At 41.5% G+C, this 26469-nt stretch overlaps 1 protein-coding gene across 1 annotated transcript in view; it reads right to left on the bottom strand.

The window, feature by feature from the left end:
- Positions 1-26469, bottom strand: part of PAPPA2 (pappalysin 2) — a 335895-nt gene that overhangs the window by 164146 nt on the left and 145280 nt on the right. The window contains exons 4-6 of the mRNA XM_004372847.2: positions 8684-8977; positions 6728-6920; positions 2997-3118 (exon numbers count right to left, since the gene is read on the bottom strand). Of these exons, the coding sequence (XP_004372904.1) occupies positions 2997-3118; positions 6728-6920; positions 8684-8977 (609 nt within the window). The remainder of the gene's footprint in view (positions 1-2996; positions 3119-6727; positions 6921-8683; positions 8978-26469) is intronic.

Genomic DNA, 26469 nt, shown 5'->3' with positions numbered 1-26469 from the left:
TTCTACTACTACTGTGTCTGTATGTTGCCTGGCTGTTTCTGCATTATGTCGAATTTCCTTTCTTATTTCTAATAGAGTTTTGTATGTTAATTTTTTGTATTCTGTCTCTGGTAATTCCAAGAAGTTCTCTTCCTCCAGAGAATTTATTGATTCTTTATTTTGGGAGCTTGCTGAAGCCATCATGGACTGCCTCTTCATGCGACTTGATACTGACTGTTGTCTCCGAGCCATCAATAATTTATTATAATTTTATTTTGTGTTTGCTTAGTGAGACCTAGATTATTTTGTTTTGTTTTGATATGCCCAAATAGGCTGCTTGTGTGCACTAGTTTGATTTTTGACACCTTTTGACCTCTAATGTCCTGTCACCAGGTAGTTAGCTCTGTAACTAAGTATGTGCACACCAGAGTCCGTTAAAATTTCCTATATGGGATCAGCTCGGGTGTGCAGGCAGTCAGTCACCAAGTGTGTGATGCAGGCTCTCACCCCCAGTCCTAGAGAGGCATGGGTGATTGGTTCAGGCACTGGACTCTGGCTGTGGTAGGGGATCACACACTGAGCCAGGCAGGGGGCTGACGGCTGCCCCTGAGATTCTGAAAGAAAAAGCATGTCCCTATTCTCTAGGGTGAATAGGTAGGTGAGTTTTGCAGCCGGGCTAAGAGCACCCCATTATGTTGGCTGCAAAGACTCGTGGGCACCACTTTTTCTTGAACTCCTGTAGCAGGTGACTAGGTACTTTAGGAGCTACCACCAGTCCTCAAGACCCTGCTGCAGATCGATAAAAGTGCCTACTTGAGGGGCAGGGCTGTTTTGAGTATTACAAATCTGCCCGTTCACAGCTGAAGCAGTTGAAGTTAAACTTCAGATGTTTGTCCTGTTGTATTGTGGTAGTGAGGGCTAACGCTGTTGATATGGGTCCCCACAAGTCTATACAGGGGTGTATGGCACTCAGAGTCTGCGGACCCGATTTCTATGGCCAGCAAAGGAGCTGTGCCGACCCTGTGTTCCTGGCCTAGGGGAGCCAGCAGCTTATTTGTTCCCTCTCCAAGGCCAGGAGAATGGGTCAGCGTGCCTTTTGGGATCTACTTCCGGCCCAGTGGACTCCCGGTGCAAAGTGGGGAGGGAGGAGATAAAAGGGAGAGAGGTTTTTCCCAAATCCGGTGCAGAGTGCACAGGTAGGAGGTAAAAGGGAGAGATGTTTTTCCCAAATGGGGTTTTTTTTTTTTTTTTTTTTAAATCGCTGCGAAAGGGTGTGTGCATGTACTTATCCTAGCCTCTTGGGAGCTGCTCTTCACTGGTTCGGAGTGTTCAAGCAGAATCTCTGCTGCTGGGTCTCTCTCAATGTGGAAACTGCTTCTTGAGCATGCGCACAGCGCAGCTGTTTGCCTGCTTCACCGCGGCCCAGCGTGGCTGTGTCTCTGCAGTATCACCGCCGTGGCTCTAGCACTCCTTACCTCTTCCAAATGGTACTTCCTCTCCAGTATGACTCAGATGGATTTCTTAACCTTGCCTTGTTCAGGGCTGCCAGATGTTCACATAGAATCAAATCACTTGTTTTTCCAGGTCTTTGTTGTAAGAGTGATATAGGAAGCGTCTAACTAGTCCGCCATGTTGACCACGCCTCCTAAAAGTTTACTTTATTTGCTTTAAGATGCAATACAAGAATTAGGACATAGAACTTCTCATTCTTTTCACTTCTGCTAGATAATTGAATGTTTTCAAGAATTAGAAAGAATAAAGTATGGGACCAGGGAGTCAAACAAGCATTAAAATACCAGCACAAGAAAAACTGTTGGCCATGGAAATGGCCTTTTATGGAATACCAATCTCAAAATGAGTCCAATGCAGTGCCAATGTAAAGTTTATATTCATTTTCCATCCTTCCTTGACAACTCTCATTTGAGAAAGATCATATATAATCAATTAAGTAAACCGTCTCCCTCCAGATTTCTTCTTGAATCTCCTTTTCCTTGAGAATCTGTAGTCCAAGGTGACATCTTGCAGATGCTGTAGTTATAGACTCTAAGACCAATGCCCTCTTTTTTCTCCTGTCAGAGTGAAGACTGCAGACTAGTTGAAATAGGACTGTGTCCAACACATCTTACTGAGTGCCTTTTAGGATCTTAATACATGTGAGAAAAAAAGCAAAGAAAAAAGATGATGCTCAGGTTAACACTGAAGATGGTGATGATGGAAGAAGTTAAGCCATTCATCAGGAGGAGGCACTAAAACCAAGTATCAACAGTATTTTTTGGACTTGAGTTGTGAAAAGATTCATGCTCTAATTTATTTTGAGGCAATGATACATATATGTGTGTGAGGTGTGTAAGTGTTTGAGAAGCTAGGGGAGAGGGAAAGGGACAGATAAAAACATTTTCGCCCTCCCAGAGCCTAGCTTAGATCATATCCCAAGCACAACCAGTACCAGTGATTAATAGACTCATAAAATAGCATAGATCAGAACGATCAGTTTGGAACACCTAGTTCACCCTACCCCCACCCAGAGTGGCTCAGCCAGTGCATGAGTGTTCTCTGCAGTGTGTTCCCTGTTCCTCTCCTGATATAGAGGAGTAAGATCAGCTTACACTGCCCTGTGGCAAGGCTGTTCCTTGGGCCTGTAGACACATATAACACTACACTCCTGAGACATCTCACCCTGAAGTCACCCCTTGAGTTGGGCTGAATTCAGTTCATCACTCTGTCCTACATGCCAATCTCTGCTTCACCACAGACATTAGGCTTCCACATAAACCACACATGAGATACTTAGCACCCAGAGGTGCCAGGCAGAGTCTTTCTGAGGCACCTGAAGTTATCCAGAAAAATGCGCTTGTGCACACATACATACACACACACATACATACACATGCACACACATACACTCACACCACATGCTACCTTTCCTTACCCTGTCACTGCTTTTCACAACAAGAGAATGTTCCACACCCATTCTCAGTGGCCACCAAGGTATAGATCAAAAAGCTATGGTACTTTACCCACAGCCTCCTCTGGAGTCCAGTAACCTGAGGAGTCACACACTCGCCGGGAGGAAGCTGTGTGTACGTACTGACGGAACGTCCCGTCTTCAGTGCAGGCTCCACACAGACTTCCTAGGTCCCTGAGAAGACAAAGGGAGAAAGATGGGGAGAATCCATCTGATGAACCAGAATAAGGAAATTTCCAAGACCTTTTGAGGGAGGAGGGGTATGAGATGGTTAATGAGGCCCTCGAGGATAACTGAGAACACAACTGTTTCTCAACTCATTTCCTTCTCAGGTAGACCTCATCTTAGCAAAATTCATAGTGACATGAAAATCTCAAGATCATGAAGCAGAAAAATTTAACTAAGTCATAAAGGAGGCCTGTGGAGATGAACGGAGGCAGCTTCTATCCTAAAAACATTAAACACGAAACAACTAAAATTTGAATCTTTCAACATAAAACTCCTTTCCACCCTGATTCTCAATAAGGCATCCAAAGACCCCTTGCAATTTCCCCACTAATAAAGACAACCATTTTCAGAGTAAACTTATTAGTTACATGTGTTATTATATTTTTAAACTCCCTACTCTTCACATACACAGATGTAATCTGATGCATTTATAAAATATCCCTTTCTCTCCATTGCTTATGGGGATACATCTATTTTCCTAACCATGACCCAAGGTCCTTCACCTGCTAGCTCCAGCCTCACCTACCACAGCTCCTTCATGAACTTAATGCACCCTTCACAATTAACTTCTAGCATTTCAAATGCATCATGTCCCTCACACAGATCCTTGAAACGTACTGTTCTCGCTGCAGTCAAACAGCCTTCCCCAGCTATTCTGTTTAGCAAACTCCTACTCACCCTTCAAGACCCATTTACATGTAGCCTTTGTGATAGCACTTAGTCTGACTCCTCAGAGTGGCTGGCAATCCCTCCTCTGTGCTCCCACTGCACGTGCTGGCTCCTCCCTAGAGCGCTGCTCTGAGGTGTTAAGAATTTCCATTCACACTCTTCTTTCTCATCTGCTTGTGAGCATATCCAGACCAAACTCTATTCTTCTATTCCCAGCAATTAGCACAGGGACTGAACTCAGCAGTCTTTCTGTAAATGCTTGTTTTATGAACATATATGAGGCTATTAATACAATCTATGAAGAGCCCTTCAAGCACCAAATTTGTGCTTGAAGAGGTAGAGCCAACAATAGCTAAATAACAAGGGGAGATCATTTTATGAGGCTTGTCTCGGATACTTGGAATCTTTATAGAGACAGTTATGAATGACACATCTGAAAATGCAAGCATTAAATCAAAGTCTCAACAGTTAAGGAGAAAAAGTAATATCTTGTAATATGCTAGAAAAACAGTATTTTTAAGTAGGGGTAATAATTATGATAGCATCTCCCTTTTATTAAGTAATTTCTATATACCTGGCACTGTGCCATTAGGAGCTTTTCATAAATTACCTCTAATTCCTGTAATAACCCTGTGTTTACAAGTGAGGAAACACAGGCTCAGAGAGGTTAAGTAAATTGCCTGAGGTCACATAACAAGTTCCTGAATTCCTTTGAGCGTGCTTCCAAGCATCATCTAGTATCCAGTACTTTGGCAACTAAAAGGTGTAGTTAAGCTCCAACCTCTGACTCTAATCGGCACTCACTTCTAATGTGGACACAACTCAAAACCACATTTCCTTGATGCACTTGGCCCTTCCGGGGCCGCTGCTGAGTGCGTAGCCGGGGCTCCTCTCTGACACAAGAATTCCAAATACCTACTGGGGTGGAGTAAACATAACCCAGAGCATGACACAAATCGCCGGGTATGTGACGTGAGTCTCCCTGACACACGTATCGGGAGGACTCAAAACTGGGGCCCACCTAGCTGAGAAAAGGGAGCAAATTGTAGCCTTTTCTGCCAACAGACTTGTAGCAAGCCAGCACTGATGTCTGCTTTCTCGTAACATTTGTACCAGAGAGAGAATGGAAAGATTAAATTGTTTACATGTGTTACATAAACTGATGTAAAACTCTGCTTTGCACATACCTCTGAGGACTTACTGTTCAGCCAATCCATCCAAAGCTGCTCAAGAACACACTTGCAGGAAGATGGTTCTTTCGCGCATCACATAGACGTGTGTTGACTCACAAACAAAACCTGTGTGAGCTTGGGTGCGGATGGCAATAATAACAACTTTATAGGGCTGTGAGGTCTAAGTGATTTCATGTGTTAGGTATTATCAAGGCATCAAGGACAGCTGTCAAGACTGCAGAAGGCTGGGAATGGCACTTTAAAAAATTATTCACTGGCTTCCTTCTATCCCTGTGTCTCCCTTTCCTCACTTCCCCACTGTTCTGCAAAGCTGGGGTGCATGTAAACATATTCCAGGGACGTCCAGCTTCTCAGCTGGAGCCTGACACCTAGAGGGGAGGTGTGGCAAGTGGAAGAGGGGTGATCCACCTGCTAAATGAGAATGTCCTAACTTCAAAGAAATCATCTATTTCTGCTTGCCCATTTCTGAAATTCCAACATCAATGTTTTATCCCCTAAATCCACCTCTCTTTAGTTGTGGGGTCTTGGGCTAGCCACTGGCTATTTCTCTATGCCTTGGATCTCTTATTTATATAACAGGAGTTGTGCTTATTGCGAGGACTAAATACGATGATTGTAGGTTGAATACTTCTCACAATGCTTCACACATAGTAGCACCAAATAAACAACAGCTCTTCTTATTATTTAGAATCAAGAAAGGCCTGGCAATCTACTTCCAGAAAATTAGTCGTTGAAAACCCTATAGAGCACAGTTCTACTCTGACACCCATGGGGTCACCATGAGTTGGAGTCAACTTGCTGACAACTCGTAAAGCAGGTTTTGAGCGAGGTGACTCTGCCAAGGTCATGGTTGAGGTTCTGTTCCTCCTTAGTTAAGCCACTTCTCTCATACCACCATCAACTGTCAACTGTCACGCTTTTTCATACCTTCTCTCCTTTTTCCAAAAACTTCTCTGATAGATTAAAAGAATGAATGACAGCTGAAGTTTCAGGTCTAATGTTTTTCCTTTAATAAACACAACATAGGTGTCCATTGTGTCAGGCGAAGAGACAGACACAAAAATAGTCCTGTCTCCAAGAAGTTCCCAATCTAGTGGGAAAGATAGAAAAACGAACAGATAATGACAATTCCACAAAATAGTGGCCATAAGAGAGGGCAGCATAGGATGCAACAGGATGCAGAGACGGCGTCAGAGATGGCCCCGTAAGCCAGTGAGCCCCGATGCACAGTTTGGAGCAATGCACAGTCTCCCACCCCTACCCTAGAACTACCTGGAGAACACGCCTTAACACCATTCTGGAAGTTACAAGCCACTGCCCCACCCTCACACCAAGGAGGAATGGCTGACTTAGAGAGGTGGCAAATGCCTCTCTGTTCTGCCACTTAATCTCTGTCACTTTCTTTTGTCAACTCCTTCACAGCTCCAGGAGGCTGGCCAGATGTGACATTGCCAAGGAAACATCTGGCAGGTCCATCCCCAAGGAGTGTGCACACGTGATGAGCCATGGCTAAGAAGATGAGAACTGTGCTGGGTGAGGAGACATCCCTTGAGCAGTGGTACACACAGTTATAGCTTCAATTTCGGGTTCCCCTCACTTCACATGCTTCCCCTTGTTCATAAGAAATGTCCACACTCCTTATGCCCTCAGAGAATACTGTACCAGCCTCAGCCATGGCAAGCACCTCTCTTACCTGTCATACACAACTCCACTAATTGGAGGCAGCCAGTGAATAGTGAGGGACTTGTGGGTTTGCCCAATGACCATGGGTGGAATAGGAATGGGGGTAGGCCTTCTGCTTTGACTCCATTGCTGGTACACAAGGTCCAAATAGCAATGCATTCGGGCCGCTTGATTAGGGGTGAAGCTGTCAGTGCAGTCATCATCTGCAGAGACAAAAGAGGAGCACAAGAGATGAGGTTTTAACTTGTGAAATTCATAAAGGCAAAGGTCAATTCTGTCTTGCTCATGACTGAATCCTCAGCATCTATGACACCACTGTGCACTTATTAGGCTTAATAAATACTTGTTGAATTAATAAATGTATTCTGCCCAGAACATTTCTAGGCTGAAAGTGGGAAAGAGAAGGCAGAAACGTAGTGCTTTCTGATCTCTAAAACAGGGCCATGACCTTGATGTTGGGCTGGACTAGGTTGAGGCTCATGTCCTGGGGTGCAGGGCTGTTCAGAACTGTTGGTTGCTTATTCATCAAACCACCAGATGGCAGTGTTTCAGCATATGGTCTTTTTATTTATGAATCTCCGCGGTTTTACAAACACCTGCTATATTGCCCAGTGACACTAGCCAAAGTGATTAAGTATTCAGTGATAATACTCAAGGGGAAAGAGAGGCAAAATGTCAACGAATGATGGTCCCAGTCTTACCATTGGAGCAGGCAAAGTCCCTCTTGTGGACACATTTTTCATAGGGGTGGAAAGTTATATCTTAGTGAAAACACACCAGTCACATACTTCCCCTGCTCCATAGCTCCTTCCTCTCCCCACCTCAAAGGTGGTAACTAAACAGCTCTGCTTTCTGCAGCCCAGTGTCAGATCTCTCTGCCCCTGGTAAGTGCCACCATGTGCTTGTTGGGGAGAGAGGGGTGCTGGTGCTTATGAATTTGATGAGCCTGGATTATTCATCAAAGCGAAACTTAGAAACATCTTCATAGGTCACAAAAGGGTTTTTTTTGTTTGTTTGTTTGTTTGTTTTCCTTTTGAAAGGCATGGTCAGGGTCTGGTGGCTTATCCTTTAAAATAAACTCAGATACCATTATAGAACTTGTCCTTCTAGTTAAATTCTAGAATTTATCACCAAACAAGCCCTTGGGCCTAATAGAAAACTTACCTCCTTCCTTCTCCATTGGAGAATGTCATCAAATCAAATCAGTCTTTAGTATTTGGGATAAATGTGAGTCTCATTATCAGGAGACGGTGGCTAGCATTGCTTTTCTCCAGAAACAAGGAAGGTGTGAGAGGACAGGGAAGGAGAATTAAGGAACTGGACTGAGGACGACAACCAGTTTGGCAATGCAATGGTACCAGGGTCAGGGAAATACCATTTTTAAAATGAGATCGTGCCACATTTCGGTAGGCAAGCTAAGAATTACTCCTTGGCTATTGTTGGAAGACAGAATCTGATACTTTTTTTCTGAGAGCATAAAATAAAAAAGTAATCCTAAGCATAAAATTAAATAGACCTCTTCAAAATAGCACAAGCAACCACCTTGACCTAGAAACCTCTTTTCCCTTCTTTACTGGACACTCCTTCAGAGTAAATGCCTAAAGGATGTGGGCAAGAACAAGAAAGACCAAGTCTCAGAGGTGGGAGGGACCTCAAGAAGGCTTTTCATTTTGTCCCTTTTTTTTTTTTTTTTAACAATCTAAGGTAGAAGTGCTTATATTTTTTAAATCTCTGGTAGAGAACAGTGCAGTAAACAAGACCCCTTAATACCTCAGTATTTCTTTAACTTCTTCAAAGACATAAAACAAAAAGAGTACACCATGATAAATATACTTCAACTCTCTAACACAAATTGGCACAAATGACCACTTCATAATCTTCTACACCTCCGACAATCCCTCCCAGACCCCAACAGGCCCCCATATAATCTTAATGGAAAACAAAAAAATCTTGGCTGTTGTGATACCTGTGTAGCTCATGTAGTTGCTGAATGGAGCTCCTGGGAAGTGGGTGAAGCCGCAGGTGTCATTGGTAGGCTCCGGGTCCTGGCATAGCTTGCTCTTGGGAGTGGGGGGGGTGTCAGCACAGAGGTCTCCTGTATCCATGGATGGCACCGTTTCCCTGCAGGGGTCATCACAGGATTCTCTTTCACTGACCCCTTTGAAGACATGGTAGAGTCCCAGGACATGCCCCACCTCATGGATCATGATGTTGGTATGGCCAGGCATGCCATAATAGGCGGGGTTGAGGACAACACCACCTGTAATGGAAGATTCAGAAAGCATCTTTGAGCACAGAATAGGTAGCAGACCTCCAATCCTCAATTATGTCTTCTGATAACCATCAAATGGTCAATTTCAGTTTCTAAGGAGACAATTTATAACTTCTAGTGCACCCAGTCCCTGCTCTGCTTCTCTGGCCACAAACACCTTCTGAATTAATCAATAAATATTTCTTTAACCCCTACCACAGATGAGTGCTGTATTAAACGCTAAGGATCACGATATAGACAAAACAGACAGAGGGCCTGGAGGAGTTTTAAAAAACACAGATGTCCAAACAAGGCTCTAGGAATTGATGGAATACCAATTGAGATGTTTCAACAAACAGATATAATACGGGAAGCATTCACTTGTCTATGCCAAGAAATTTGGAAGACAACTACCTGGCTAATTGATTGGAAAAGATCCATATATGTGCCCATTCCAAAGAAAAGTGATCCAACAGAATGAGGAAATTATCAAACAACATCGTTAATATCACACACATAAAATTTTGCTGAAGATAATTCAAAAACACTTGCAGTAGTACATTGACAGGCAACTGCCAGAAATTCAACCCGGATTAAGAAGAGGACATGGAATGAGGGATATCATTGCTGATGTGAGCTGGATCTTGGCTGAAAGCAGAGAATACCAGAAAGATGTTTACCTGTGTTTTACTGACTATGCAAAGGCATTCAACTGTGTGGATTTTAACAAATTATGGAGAACTATGCGAAGAATGGGAATTCCAGAACACTTCATTGTGTGTGCTCATGTGGATCCTGTACATAGAACAACAGGCAGTTGTTCCAACAGAAAAAGGGGATACTGTATGGTTTAAAATCAGGAAAGATATGCATCAGGGTTGCATCCTTTCATCATACTTAATCTGTATGCTTAACAAATAATCCAAGAAACTGGACTATATGAAGAAGAACGCGGCATCAGGATTGGTGGAAAACTCATTAATAACCTGTGATACGTGGATGACACAAACTTGCTTGCTGAAAGCAAAGAGGACTTGAAGCTCTTACTGATGAAGATCAAAGACTACAACCTTCAGTATGGATTACGCCTCAACATAAAGAAAACAAAAATCCTCACAACTGGACCAAGAAGCAACATCATGATAAACAGAAAAAATACGGAAGTTGTCAAGGATTTCATTTTACTTGGATTCACAATCAACACCCATGGAAGCAGCAGTCAAAAAATCAAATGATGTTTTGCACTGCCCAAATCTACTGCAAAAGACCTCTTTAAAGTGTCAAAAAGCAAAGAGTCACCTTGAGGACTAAGGTATGCCTGGCCCAAGCCATGGTATTTTCAATTGCCTCATAGGCATGTGAAAGCTGGACAATGAGTAAGGAAGACCAAAGAATTGATGCTCTTGACTTACAGTGTTGGCAAAGAGTATTGAATATACCATGGACTGCTAGAAGAACAAACAAATCTGTCTTGGAAGAAGTACAGCAGAATGCTCCTTAGAAGCAAAGATGGCAAGACTTTGTCTCACATACTTTGGACATGTCATCAGTAGGGACTACTATTTGGAGAAGGACATCATGCTTGGTAAAGTAGAGGGTCAGCAAAACAGAGGAAAATCCTCAACAAGATGAATTGACATAGTGGCTACAACAATGGGCTCAAACACAGGTAAGTGTTTTGTTCTGTTGTACATAGAGTCACTGTGAGTTGGAACTGACATGATGGCACCTAACAACAACTCTCACAGAACTAACAACCGGTAAGACAAGCCCAACTAAGCCACTATGAAATTCAGAGTATCACAGGAACTGCAGGAGTATTCTGTGCTCTAACTTCCCAAAATCTCTCCATGAAAATGCCAAGGGAGATGCTTCAGAGAAGAGTTCACTGCATTCAATCTGGGCTTAGATGAAATACCTGGCAATGTCACTGGATTTTACAAAATGAAAGGCTAAAGACCCCTGAGAGCTCCAACTTCTATCTGTCCAACTTGCTGGGGTCCCAACCCCTGACTATCCTCTGCCATAGTTGGAACCACTTGACTTTACTTCTTTAACCCAAATTGATAGGCTCAGGCCTAGTCTCATTTCTAGGACTTGAGGCTGGTGATTTCACCAACTTTGGATCAATTCTCTATGATCCAGAGTCATCCTTGTCTGTGTTTATAGGCTGGCCTACCCCTCTGTCCCAGGTTTGATACCAGTTTTCAGGGCTTCCTTCATTTCTCATACGTGAACCCTTTCTGTATCAATAGTCTGCTGTGTATAACAGGCCCTCGAGAAGAACAGCTCTGTCTTGCTCTTGGCAGACCATACTCCAGAGAATATATCCTATTCCTGAACTCCAAACAATGTCCTATAGACAACTACACCCACTCTTCACTTATTGACATGGTTAGGTTCCAAAGGCCATGTTATTATTTAAAAAAAATTAGTGATGTGAAAATGGAGAATGACCACATCATTACATACTTGTCAAATTGCATCATTACATAACTGCCAAATTACATCATTACATAACTTCCAAACCACTAAGAATCATGACCCAGCCAAGCTGACAGATAAACATCACAGGAAGCTTTACTCTCACCTTGCACCATGGCATTCGTTACTGCAGATGTATGTCATTAATGTGCAAAATAGTCAGATAGTAGATTTTTTACTATTGTCGTAAATGCAAAATGTTAGATAATGTGATGGTTGATATGTGAGGAGTAGGTGTATATACATGGTTTTATGTGCAGGACATGGTCACCTGGGATCTAGTACCATGCCCACTGGTTTCTGCCTAATGGATGGCTCAATTTGCCTTTCTAGTGATTACCTTACTGCAAAGGGCAGTTTTTAAATCCAAGTCTTAGTCTCTCCCAGTCTACTTAGACATGCTGACATTCACCAAGCCATGCTCAGCCTCATCTTGAGATATGATATTGTCTACTTTCACTTCCAAAATATAGCTAGATCTCCCCTCCATTGTTTACCATTTCTACCACTTACAGTAAAAATTCTTACTCTCCAACATTATCTTTTCTTTTCCTTTTATAAAACTATTTTATTTATATTTCTCTCATTTGTACAACATTACTATCACATCAACATAGCATTAAAATAACTTGAAAACTAGTCTAGCTCAATAACAGAGTGTCTAGTATTTGAATAAACCTGGTCAAATGCAGTAGCTCTACTTTTCAAGATGCCTATTGCTTCATGTTTTGCGTATCCAATTATAGTAATAATCATCATCAAAGTTCACACACAAGTATTTGCTCAGTTCTCAAACAGCAATATCAACTTTCACATCAATAAAGATGTCCTAAGATAACAGTTCTCTCTTCTCGCTCTCAATTGTCTTTTTAAGTGCCTTCACCCTCTTCATTCTTCTTCTTCACCACACTTTTCCACTATGTATACTTCATACTCTTTCTTGTTCTTTTCCTTCCCACTCTCAACACTCCTCCTTTCCCTACCTTTAGTTAAGCTTTGGATTCAAAAACTAATCTGCTAGACATAGGACCTTGGAAGGCAATGATTCACATAGAAGGTTTAAGTGTCTATACCAAGTGGATTTTCCCAAATTGTATTTATGGCCCTAGCTGATACTTTGGAGGAAAAAAGCTGATATCAGTGGTTAAATATTCTTGAGAAAAATAGAGCACGTCATACCTTCCTCCTGAAGATTCACAACGTACATTAGAATTATAACATTAAAGGCCCTGAAAAGTCTTACAGTAATTTTGTTTAACCCACTGCTTCCCAGACTTATTTGAACACAGAACCTGCTTGGGGTATAATACCTTTTGACATATCTGGAATATTGGATTCCTTGATGCACAATTCAGAAAACACTGCCAGGAAAGATGCTCCACGGTAATGGGTTGGAAGACTTAATATAGTCAAGACGTCAATATTACTCAAAGCTATCTACAGATATAATGCAATCCCGATCAAAATTCTAACAGCATACTTTACAGAAATGGAAAAGCTAATCCTCAATTTTACATGGAAAGAGAAGAGACCCCAAACAGCCAAAGTAATTTTGAAGAAGAAGGACAAAGTAGGAGTCCTCATACTTCCCAACTTCAAAATACATTATACAGTACAGTAATCAAAGCAGTCTGGTACTGGTTCAATGATAGACATATAGACCAGTGGAGTAGAATTGAAAACCCAGAAATAAATTCAAACATCTATGGTCAATTGATTTTTGAGAAGGGAGCCAAATCTGTTTAGTGGGGAAGGAACAGGCTTTTCAGCAAATAGTGCTGGCAAAACTGGATTTCCGCATACAGAAAAATGAAACAAGATCCATAGCTCATGCCATAAACAAAAACTAATTCAAAATGGATAAAGGACCTAAATGTTAAATCTAAAATCATAAAGTTCTTGGAAGAAAATATAGGAGCCAAACTTTGGGATCTAATTTTTTTTCAATGATAGATTATCAAACACAACAACAAATGCACAAGCAGAAAATAAATTAGATAACTGAGACCTCATAAAAGTTAAATACTTATGTTCACCAAAAAAAAATTATCAAAAGAGTAAAGAGACAATCTATAAACTGGAAAAAAACCTTCAGGAATGGTATAACTGATAAGGGTCTAGTATCTAAAAAGTATAGAAAACTCCTACAATTGAACAATAAAAAGACAAACAACCCAATCAAAAACTGAGCAAAGGACATGAACAGATACTTCATCAAAAAGGATATTTAAATGGTCAACAAACACATAAAAAGATGCTCAAATCATTATCCATCAGAGAAATGGAAATCAAAACCACAATGAGATACCATTTCACTACCACTAGGATGAGTAAGAAAAAAAAAAAAAAAGAACAAAAAACTGAAAATAACAAGTATTAGAGGGAGATGTGGAGAAATTAGAACCCTCATCCGTTGCTGGTGGGAATGAAAATGGTACAACTACTGTGGAAAACAGTCTGGTGGTTCCTCAAAAAACTAGAGGTAGGGCTGCCATAAAACCCATTGACTATATGAAGAAGAAGGGGGCATCAGGATTGAAAGAAGACTCATTAACAACCTTTGTTATACAGATGACACAACCTTGCTTGCTGAAAACCTAGAGGACTTGAAGCACTTACTGATGAAGATCAAAGACCACAGCCTTCAGTATGGATTACGTCTCAACATAAAGAAAACAAAAATCCTCACAACTGGACCAATAAGGAACATCAGGATAAACAAAGAAAATATTGAAATTGTCAAGGATTTCATTTTATTTGGATCTACAATCAACACCCATGGAAGCAGCAGTCAAGAAATCAAACAACGCATTGCACTTGGCAAATCTGCTGCAAAAAAAAAAAAACCTCTTTAAAGTGTTGAAAAGCAAAGATGTCACCTTGAAGACTAAGGTGTGCCTGACCCAAGCCATGGTGTTTTCAATTGCCTCATATATATGCGAAAGCTGGACAATGAAAAAGGAAGACCAAAGAAGAATTGATGCCTTTGAATTGTGGTGCTGGCGGAGAACATTGAATATACCATGTACTGTCAAAAGAACAAACAAATATGTCTTGGAAGAAGTACAATCAGAATGTCCCTTAGAAGCAAGGATGGCGAGACTATGGACTATGTCTCACATAATTTGGAAATGTTATCAGGCAGGATCGGCCCCTGGAGAAGGACGTCATGCTTGGTAAAGTAGAGGGTCAGTGAAAAAGAGGAAGACCCTTGACAAGATTGGTTGACATAGTGGCTGTAACAATAGGCTCAAGCACATACAATGATTACAAGGATGGCACAGGACCGGGCAGTATTTTGTTCAGTTTTACACAGGGTGGCTATGAGTCAGAATTGACTTGACAGCACCTAAACACAACAATGTTCATTTGGCTAAAGAGCTTGGGTGCTAACCAATTGGTTGGAGCTTCCAACCCACCAGTGGCTCCATGGGAGAAAGATGCAGCACTCTGCTCCTGTAAAGATTACAACCTTGGAAACTCAATGGGGTTGTTCTACCCTATCCTATAGGGTCACTATGAGTTGCGATTGACTCTATGGCAATGGAGTGTTCATTAGTGGTTACCAGGAGAGGGAGAAGCACTCCCTAGTAAAACAAACAAAAAAACGTTGCCATCGAGTCAATTCCAACTCATAGCAGCCCTCTAGGACAGAGTAGAACCACCCCATGGAAGCAGACTGCCACTTCTTTCTCCTGCAGCATGGCTAGTGAGTTCAAACCGCCGACCTTTTGGTTAGCAGCCAAGAGCTTAATCACTACACCACCAGGACTCACTCTCTAGGTAGTACTCACTTTTTGTTTACAGCAATGAGAAAGGTGGCACCAAATGTGGGTGAAGTTTGCACAGCATGACTGATGTAATTTATGTCAATAAGCTGTACGTAGGGAGAATGAATGAATGGGCAAAAGCTAGGTTGTATATGATTTTGCAACATTAACAACAACCTAAATGGGGGGGTGGCTACTGATGCTGATACTAATTAGACATAACCAATCACCTCATGGGACTAGTTCTCTTGGTTTAGGGGTTTAGGGTTGTGGTCTCGTGGGACAACCCAGTCAATTGGCATAACATAGTTCTTAAAGTTTATATTCTACCTTCTTGTATGGTGAATAGTGTCTGGGATCTTAAAGGCTTATAAGCAACCATCTAAGATACAACTATTGGTCTTTATTCATCTGGAAAAAAAGAGAAAGAAGGAAACCCAAGAATCAGAGAAGGAACTGAAATACAAGACTGTCTCCATGAACCACTGCCTCCTCCATCTTGAGACCTGAAGAACTAGATGGTGCCTGGCTACCACTAGTAAACCCTCTGATAAAGGACACAACAGATGAATTCTGATAAAAAAGGAGAAAAATGTAAAACAGAACTTGAAATTCTTAAAGAATCCAAATTTACTATATCTATTGAGGCTGGAAGAGTCCCCAAGACTATGGTCCTGAGTTGCTCTTCAAACCTTGAACTGAAACTATTCCCCGAAGTCACCTTTAAACTAAGTAGTAGTACAGCTCAAAGAATAAAAATTGTCACCCTTGACTACTGTGTTAAAAAAAAAATTATCTATAGAAAACCAAAGGGTCAACGGCTATTTTAAAGTATAGATAAGACAGTCAGTGGCAAGAAGTTTAAGTAAATGGAAATGAAACAACTAGAACAGAAAAAATGAGACTATTGACACAATGTGTAGAATGTAACCAATGTCACTGATTGCTATATCTAGAAACTATGGAATGGGAGTGCGTTTTGCTGTGTATGTTTTCATCAAAAATAAAATAAAATATTAAAAAAAGAAAACACTGGCAGAGAGGAAGGAACTCACAATAAATAGTTATTTTCTATCCGTATGTCTTATCTCTGGCAAAACATCAAATATCCCCTTACTCTATGGTCAGTCCAGCTCCAAAGTCCTCTAGTGAGCTCCTCCACTGGTAGAGAAAGGAATTAGAGCTCAACAGAATGAAGATTCCAGGAAGAAGACTGGCAAAGGATGCATGTGTCAAGGAAGGAGAGATGGCCAGGAGTGTGCCCCTGGGGACATGTGAAGAGGATGTAGGAGTGGTGGGTCATTATAGCACTGGGCTCTTGCCAACCTCTAGAAGTCCCTGCCTCAATGCCAAATGAGATATTTTAAAATCTAAGAATATTCTGCTACATATTCATTATCACCTTTCAATAAACCAGTTTATTTATACGTGAGGGAAGAAGTATAAAAATGCAAGTTCTCAACAGTCCCAGCAAATCCCCTCTATGTCCAGGACAACTGGCCAGGGTTCTCCTCTGTAATACTCCTAAAGCACAGTTCAGAAACAGAAGAGTATAGGTTTAACCAGCGGGCACTTAAATTTTATTGAAAACATAAGCAATTAACACACACTTATTGATAGTTAAATTTTTTGTTCCAAAGCAAGGAGACTTCTGCCCCCAAATCATCTGTACGGAACATACAGTAATAAGCTTACTAACTATCTCTCTGTTAAATGCAGCACTGCATGTTTTAATTTGGGAGTAAGTGCTGTGTATATCAATATATGTTGATGAAAAAGCAACATATCCTATGCTCCTGGAGCTCTCATAGGAGTTCTGCCTGCTAGCACAGGTTATGGGATCACTCTGGACTAGAAAGAAAGGAACTTGGCGGGTGGTCCTGATCCTAACATGCTGTGTGTCCTTGGCCCTGCTGTTTAGCCTTTCCCTAGATGTCCTCATCTGTCAAATGAGGGGGCTATACTGGCTTATCACTAAGATCTTCCTATTCTCATTCCATGCCTACCTAAGCTAACATGCAGGACTTTGTGGGACAATCATAAATACCATGTGAAGAACTTTGTGTTATTGTGGACTGTCACCACCTCAGCCTTGTAGTCTGTGTTCCAAGATTTCCATCTCTCAGTAGCCTGAGGGGAAGGGAGAAAGCTAGGAATGAGCAGATAACAGGCATTCTACTGTCTAACCTGCTACGGATTTTTAACTGACCCAGATTCCCTGCCTGTTAACTCTCACACCCTGCCCACCAGTTTATTCTCTCCATCTGCACTCATCCTTACAAGGGTCCCACATGGTTCTCCTCAGTGACTCTGTATTCCAACTACACCACTCTTGTTAAATTACTAATCACTCACTCAGACACCCATACACTCATACACCCATGGGCGTAAGAGAAGAAAGGCATTAATTTGTTTCACAATTTAGATTAGCAAAGTTTTCTCAAGTTTTAATTAAAAAAATATATGCACGTATATGCTGTTGTTGTTAGGTGCCATCAAGTCGGTTCTGACTCATAGCAACCCTATGTACACAGAACTAAACACTGCCCGGTCCTGCACCGTCCTCACAATTGTTATGCTTGAGCCCATTGTTGCAGTCTCTGTGTCAATCCATCTCATTGAAGGTCTTTCTCTTTTTTGCTGACCTTCTACTTAACCAAGCATGATGTCTGTCTCCAAGGACTGGTCCCTCCTGATAACATGTCCAAAGTATGTGAGACAAAGTCTTATCATCCTTGCTTCTAAGGAACTTTCTGGCTGTACTTCTTCCAAGACAGATTTGTTTGTTCTTTTGGCAGTCCATGGTATATTCAGTATTTTTTGCCAACACCACAATTCAAAGGCGTCAATTCTTCTTTGGTCTTCCTTACTCATTGTCCTGCTTTTGCATATGTATGAGGCAATTAAAATACCATGGCTTAAGCCCGGCATGCCTTAGTCTTCAAGGTGACATCTTTGCTTTTTAACACTTTAAAGAGGTTTTTTGCAGCAGATTTGACCAATGCAATACGTCATCTGATTTTTTAAGTGCTGCTTCCATGTGATTGATTGTGAATCCAAGTAAAATATAATCCTTGACAACCTCAATCCTTTCTCTGTTTATCATGATGTTATTTATTGGTCCAGTTGTGAGGATTTTTGTTTTCTTTATGTTGAGGTGTAATCCATACTGAAGTCTGTAGTCTTTGATCTTCATCAGTAAGTGCTTCAAGTCCTCTTCACTTTCAGCAAGCAAGGTTGTGTCATCTGTGTATCACAGATTATTAATGAATCCTCCACCAATGCTGATGTGATGTGTGTTCTTCTTCGTATTGTCCAGCTTCTTGGATTATTTGCTCAGCATACAGTTTGAATAGGTATGGTGAAAGGATACAACCCTGATGCACATCTTTCCTGATTTTAAACCATGCAGTATCCCCTTTTTCTGTTGGATGGACTGCCTCTTGGTCTATGTACAGGTTACCCATGAGCACAATGAAGTGTTCTGGAATTCCCATTCTTCACAAAGTTATCCATAATTTGTTATGATCCACACGATTGAATGCCTTTGCATAGTTAGTAAAACACAGGTAAACATCTTTCTGGTATTCTCTGCTTTCAGCCAAGATCCAGTTCACATCAGCAATGATATCCCTCATTCCATGTCCTCTTCTGAATCCGGGTTGAATTTCTGGCAGTTGCCTGTCAATGTACTACTGCAACTGTTTTTGAATTATCTTCAGCAAAATTTGACTTGCATGTGATACTAATGATATTGTTCGATAATTTCCACATTCTGTTGGATCACCTTTCTTTGGAATGGGCACAAATATGGATCTCTTCCAGTCAGTTTGCCAGGTAGTTGTCTTCGAAATTTCTTGACATAGATGAGTGATCACCTCCAGCACTGCACCTATTTGTTGAAACATCTCAATTGGTATTCTATCAATTTCTGGAGCCTTGTTTATCACCAATGCCTTCAGTGCAGCTTGGACTTCTTCCTTCATTACCAACAGTTGTTGATCATATTCTGCCTCCTGAAATGGTTGAACATTGACCAATTCTTTTTGGTACAGACTCTGTGGATTCCTTCCATCTTCTTTTGATGCTTTTTATGTTGTTCAATATTTCGCCCATAGAATCCTTCAATATTGCAACTCAAGGCTTGAATTTTTTCTTCAGATTTTTCAGTTTAAGAAATGCTGAGCATGTTTTTCCTTTTTTGTTTTCTAACTCCGGGTCACACACACCACACACATATATATGCATAAGTAACTACTAACAAGTTGTTATCAAGTCAACCTCGCCTCATGGTAACCCCTTGTGTGTCAGAGTAAAACTGTGCTCCATAGAGTCTTCAATGGCTGTGATCTTTCCAAAGTAGATTGCCATGCCTTTCTTCCAAGGTGTTTCTGGGTGTACAAATACAAACATATATATATATATATATATATATACATACACCCACACAAACAATAAACAAGTGTATTCATGCCAAAGTCTGAATGAGGCATAAAAATTGCACAAAATTTAAAAAGATGAATGTAAGACCTTTTTTTAATTAAGAAGGAACAAAACATGATAATAAATAAGAACTGAGTTTCCCAAAATGGCAACCCCTTTCTGAACTTTCCACCTGCTGAGCTGTTCCATTGGGTCTGAACAAGGAGGTTCTGAGGGGCTGTGAATTCCCACCTGTAAAAATGGCTTGGGGCTGGTGTCTGATCTCCTCTAACTTCACAAGGGGGAAGAAGACTCAGGATCAACAACCCAAGGCTGATTCCTATGTGGTCAGACAGGCCTCCTCTCTCTGCCTTCTTTACCAATTCTGACACCAACCATCCCCTCCACAAGACTCTCTACTTCTCTGCTAGGTTGGATAATTTGCTGCAACAGCCACACAGAAATCACAGACCATACTCACGATTATGGGGTTTATTAGGGAAGTAACAGGTTACAGTTCAGGCTCAGGAACACTGACGGATACCGTTCTTCCATCAGGACAGCCTCTTCCCAGCTGTGCTCGCAGGCACGCCTCTCCCTGGCCCTCAGTCTCTGCCCAAAGGCACTCAGCTTTCTTGTTCCTTTGGGTCTCTCTTACTGGTCTCCCCTTCCTTGGTTGTGGCAGGCTCTCTCTCTCCTGGGTCCAGAAGCTTCTCAGCACAGGTATCCTGGGTCCAAAGTACATGCTGGCTCCTGGCTATTCTTTGGCAGTGACGGAATTTTCTCTCTCCCACCTTTGGGGTGGCTCATTTCAAGCCCAACAGGATGGGAAAACTGACCAACTTCTTTGGTGGGCTACAATTACCCTATCACACAGGCCTGCCAATCACTTGGGTGGGAGTTATAAGACCATGGCTAGAAAGTCCACACAAAATTGATCTATTACACTGTACCACCCCTTAGCAGAAATGTGCAAGATTGTAAGAATAATGAAAACATAGTACTAAATGCTACTCTTCAGTACCATTTTATATTAATATTCAAATAAGTCAGCATGACCTGAAATTGATACCTATGCCCCACACTTTGCACCATTTTTGTTACCAGCAGCATGAGTCAGACTCTGAGTGGTTAAAGTGGGTCCTTACACCACTGTGGAGAAGCCTTTCTCATAAGATGGCCTTTGGAATGACTAGGGCTCCTTCTTTGTGGACACTGACAGGAAATGTATTGATCCTAACATTGAGGATATTCCTTTAAAGCTCTAAAGGCTGTTTCCAGATCTGCTCAATGGGAATAATAAGAGTTCCTACTTCAAAGGTTGTTCTCAAGATTAAAAAAGATAATGTAGACAAAGAAGCATTTAGATTATTTCCTAAAAGAAAGTAACTCCAGACATATATAAGAGAATTTGTCAGTGTTATTTTAATTATATAATGCAGCCTAGCAGCACACACTCCTTTGACCCCACCCCTCATTGGCTCCTACCCAACCATCTTCATTTATCAAGAGAATGGAAGTTAGGGTCTGACTAGGAACAGGACAGACCTCCCAGAGTGAAACCAGACATCACCAGCTATAGATGACAATCATCTTCATGCAAGGAGCTCTCATTTGCCCCTAAGATGCTCACACTTTGCTTCCATGTTGTTCTGACCCAGAGACTCGTGGACACCCAGAAGACACATAAGACTCAGATATGGTTACAGATCAGTGCCCATTCCCTTCACAGACAACATATTTTTGTTTAAACTGATGCCTAGCAGCCTGAAATTAGTGATTCTGGGAAGAAAGGAAATTTTAAGGGATTGAGGCTGTTAGCTTAATTCTTCATATACCTTTATGGTAGGTTAGATTTATACAGGACACCTTTTTCCAATAGTGTCAATAATCTCTTCCTTTCCCCTTTTTTAGTTATAGAGTATGTAATTATCACTTTCTAGACTCAAAACCACTCTTATTTTTGTCTCTCTTCATCTTGGAGGATAAAATTAATAAATAAAATATGGTGAAAGGATTTGGATGGGGGGGCTCCTCCCCTGCAATTGGATCATCTCCTTTGTGGTTTCTGCTCTCATTTGCCACATTGAAACAAGAAGTGAAAAGACACATCAATATATGTTTTCAACTAAGTCCAATCCTGGCTTCTCAACCCTTATTCTGATATGCTATCAGACTCTCTCCACCTCCACTCCCTTCTCCAACACTCCTCCTGCAAGACTACATAGGGACCTAATGACAAGGACAGAGGAAAGTTTGAAGCAACAGACTAAATGGAGGAAAATATTTTGGAAATAACATTTTCTCCCAGTGGTTCTTTGTTTCCCTTACCTCTGTAACATCCCCAGTTCATGAAGGCACACTGTTCCGCATTTGTTACTTCATTAGGAGTAAACAACAGAGAGAAAAGCAAGGAAAAAAGAAGTCCTTTTCTGGCTGTGGGGTTTCCAAAGCATATGCCATTCAGGCCCTGAGAATTCTCCATGGTATATCCAGCCTTACCTTCACACTACCACCTCCACCATCATCTTAGCCTAGAAAAGGTTCCCCTAAGTTGGAGGAAGAGAAAAGAGATAAATGGAAAGCAATGGGAATGTATAGAGAGTATTGAGTCCAGGTAAAGTGGGCTATAACCATGCCTTTCAAGATCATGGAGAAGGAAGAAAATTCCAAAGTAGGTTTGTATGAACTGATAGCAGGGGGGCCTTGCCTCATTCCAGTGATGGATTCATGACAAAGTGGTCCAGTTCTAAAGAGGAGTTGTTGACCAGTGACTCTAACCAGGAAGGGTCACAGAAACCAAAACCAAACCAAACCCATTGCTGTCGAGTCGATGCCGACTCATAGCAACCCTACAGGACAGCGTAGAACTGCCCCATAGAGTTTCCAAGGAGTGCCCGGTAGATTCGAACTGACAACCTTTTGGTTAGCAGCTATAGCTCTTAACCGCTACGCCACCAGGGTTTCCAAGGGTCACAGAGAGCCTCCCAAAAGATTCCCTGAGAGTGAGACCCTGTGAACAGGAACACGAGTCATCCCAGATGACAAGCATCACTTGATGACTAAAAACAAAATGGATCCATCCATTGCCTTGGCAGGTATAAGCCATCTGTACAGTCATATAACTCCAGGAGAAAGAGGCTTAATTCACTGAGGGTAAATTCCACTACCCATCAACATGTGGGCTCGAAATATAAATTCAATTCAATTATAGAAAAATAAATAAAGTTACATCTGCTGCATACTTAAATGTGTATCTAGAGACTTGAACTCAATAAATTCCAGTAGTACCAGTTTGTACACAGAACACAATGTGAATGGGGCTTCCAGGATTTAGCAACTGGTGGCCACGTGGGGCACAGATGTTGTTTAATGGACTGGCAGAGGGAGCACAAATGCCTTCCTGGAAGACCTTTCAGCCTTGATTATGAGGGACAAGCTAAAACAATAAGACAGGGTTTTTGTGTGGTCTAGGGGATGGTGGAGGGGAAGAAAAGAGAGAGAAGTTTCTGATTAAAAGATGAAATCTCAGTAGCAGACAGCCAAGCTCCCCAAAGCATGCTATGTTTCCAAGTTCCAATTGGCTTTTCCCAGCCTTAACACAAGCCACTAGAGTGGCTCGTGGTAAAGAGAACAATTCCCAAAGCCACTTCTATTAAGAAAACTCGGGCAGTCTGAGAAAAAGACACTGTTTAAAATGACTTCAGAACAGTTCTGTAAAACTTTTAGGGCTGAATGTTATATGCCCATAAAACAGGGAGGTTGAGGAATGGTCTGCAGGTGCCTACATGATTACTTCCAGTCACTAGCTAAAACACACTTCCCAAGTCTCCACAACGAAGTTTAAGGGACAATGCCAGAACGTACACCTTGGGGTCCAAGGAAGGAGCACTAGGGGCCAGGGCAACGGAAGAAAGCGACAGAGGTGGAGAAATAGACAAAGGGAGAGGAACAAATGGAGAAGAGAAAAAAAGAAAGTAACAGAAGCTAGAAAGGGAAGTGAACCTTTAATAGAACTAGCCCAGAAACCATTCACCTCCAAATCTTACATTGGCTTCCTAGTTTACAGCCTGTGGTCTCATTAGAAGGAAGTCTATGTTCCAAACAGGACTGAGCCAACACAAGAATGCGTAGAGGGCAACGATTTTGCAGAGTCTGATGTCACCTTTGGTCTTCTTTTATACGCTTTCAGCCACTCCTACCTACCCTGTCAAGCACTCGGGGCTTTCTCATCACCTCTACATCATGGGGAAAAAAGTGATCTGATATATTACAACTGAAAATGCTATTACTGAGGCACTGGAGACTTAATAGGTAACCCTTTCTTTGCTTCTGCATGGGAGCAGTGCTTAACACACACACACAGACACACACACACACAGACACACACACACAGTCTCACACATACAACCTCATGGAAGCATTTTAGGTACAGAGTGAGAAAGATATTTTCTGTAATTAATTCATTCACTCATCATTTATTATGCATCTGCTGTATGTCACTGGCACTGTTTGGGGAAACAAAGATTCACCGATTATTAAAGCATGTTCTAAAACAGAAGGCCTTTAAAATCACCACATATAAAGATGAGTGATTATTTACTCCATGTGTTTATAAGAGAGTGAATCTTTTCAGGTACTCCAGTTTCAGGGCATGAACTTTATATCTGAGGGTAATTTTGCTTAAGATTTTCAGTATCCAAAGGGGCTCATTGAGTTCCAAGCCCGAAGATGCTGAATGCCATCTTCTGACAATGAACTAATCTACAGTAGCAGCCAGAGGGTAATTTCCAGGAACAGTTTTCATTTTGCTCATATCACATACCTTGCCTAATCAATGATTCTATAATCCCTATTTACACGGTGTGCCCCAGTTTATACACCTTGTTTATTCCTTATCTCCACAAAGAACTGCTCTGCTTTGGCATAGTAAAGAGAAGACTAGTGGATAGCAGCAAGAATGGCTTTGCTCTAGACTAGGCATTTAAAGACTAGTTCCATCAGAATACATGGAATCCAGTTAACACCTTTATGATCTACAAATGCTGGGATGCCTCTCAGTGTAGCCACCTATCAAGTCTCCCTCTCCACTAGCATTCTCCACAGCCTATAAACATGTTCAAGTCTCTTTCAATTTAAAACTTTCTTAGATTCATCATTCATCCTCTATCACCTCCTCTATACTACTTCTTTTGCCTTCACAGCTAAGCTTCTTGAAAGATCCACATTCTCCTCTTCACCTTTTGTAGACTCTTCAACCTACTACATTCTGGTTTCTGTAGCTGTACTTCAGAGAAACAATTTGGCTAAAATTACTAAAGAATTCCCACTTGTCAAATCAGTGACGAAGGCTTCACTCAGAGTGTTTCTGAATGTATCACAATTGCTGTAACACCCTAATCTCAATATCCGACTATTTGGTTAGGAGGAAGTTGAGGTGTGTCCTGGAGACCCACTATAAAAGCTCTTGGTGAAGAAGTGAATCTCATCTGTGATCTAGTTTCTGCTGATTTCACCTCCCCCTGTCCTCTACACTGTTGTTGCTTTGCCTTCCCCTAGACAGCTGCCACACCGCACCTCACCCTGGTGAATGCTGCTTCCCTGACTCCTTTGGGTTTAAGATATTCATAGACTTTACATCACAGCTGCTCACCTCCTGCAAACTGATCACCACAACTTACCCTTTCCTTTTCTGACTTACAAGAAAACTCCTTTTGCTTCTTATGAATAGCTCTACTTCTTTCCAGGGCTCTAAAAACTCTAAGCTGGAGGTGAGGCATGAGGATAAGGGTAGGACCAAGAAAGAAAGTCAACCACAGACACACAGTATTTGGAACTTCTACTACTAATTATCTTAGTGTTAGTATTTATCGAGCCCTATTATGTGCCAGTTAGAAAAAAGGCCTGCAATCTACTTCTGAAATATCAGCCATTAAAAACCCTGTGGAGTACAGTTCTATTATGGTGCACATGGGGTCACCATGAGTTAGAATTGACTTGAGGACAACTGGTTTGGGTTTTTGGGTTACGTGCCAGGCACTCTTTCAGGTGTTTATAATCCCTATTTTACACATGAAGAAACTAAGGCCTAGGGAAATAACTTGCTCAAGATTCCATTTGTTCTTGTCTGTATGAAGTCATAGCCCACTCCTTCATTCAAATATATATATATTTTTTCCTACAAGGGTCACATTGTCTGGTCTCATTTGAAGACCCTGTGTGTTTAAACCCCCATTATGAGCCCGGTTCAAGTTCCCTCCCACAGAGTTCTTGGGTCTCACACACGTTGGGGCATTTGGCTTGTGATCTGTTCAAGATCTCTGAGTGTTCCGTGGCCATATAGACATTCCCTAGAACAGTCTATGACAATTAGAAGTCTGATTGAACCAGAGCACTCCAACATGTCTAACTTCCTGTGCCAGGCTAACAGATTCTCCTCTCTAATTCGGCCAAAATGTCCTGTACTTACTTCATCTCTCTGTAGTAGTCGTCTTTCTGGACCACAGGGGACTTTCTCAAACCTCTTTCTCTTCTGGTTTCTGGTACACCCCTAAATCCTGGTCTTCCTCCCACTCCTGTGGAAATACCTGCTCAGACTAATTTGTAGAGACCCCAAACTCAATGTATCCAAAACCAAACAGGCTCCCTATTTGCTCCTCCTTTTCCTATATTTTCTTCCTTAGCACCATCATCAACACAGTCAGTCAAGCCTAACCCCTCTTTTCTCATCTACACATTTATGTGAACAAAGTTTCTCAGCATCTAGAGCTATAAAGGAAAAAACAAAGCAATATAATTGATGCTGAGTCTTGTCTTCTGAATGAT

This window comes from Trichechus manatus, unplaced genomic scaffold (assembly GCF_000243295.1).
Source record: "Trichechus manatus latirostris isolate Lorelei unplaced genomic scaffold, TriManLat1.0 scaffold00021, whole genome shotgun sequence".
Lineage (NCBI taxonomy): Eukaryota > Metazoa > Chordata > Mammalia > Sirenia > Trichechidae > Trichechus > Trichechus manatus.
This window is presented reverse-complemented; position numbering and strand designations above follow the sequence as displayed.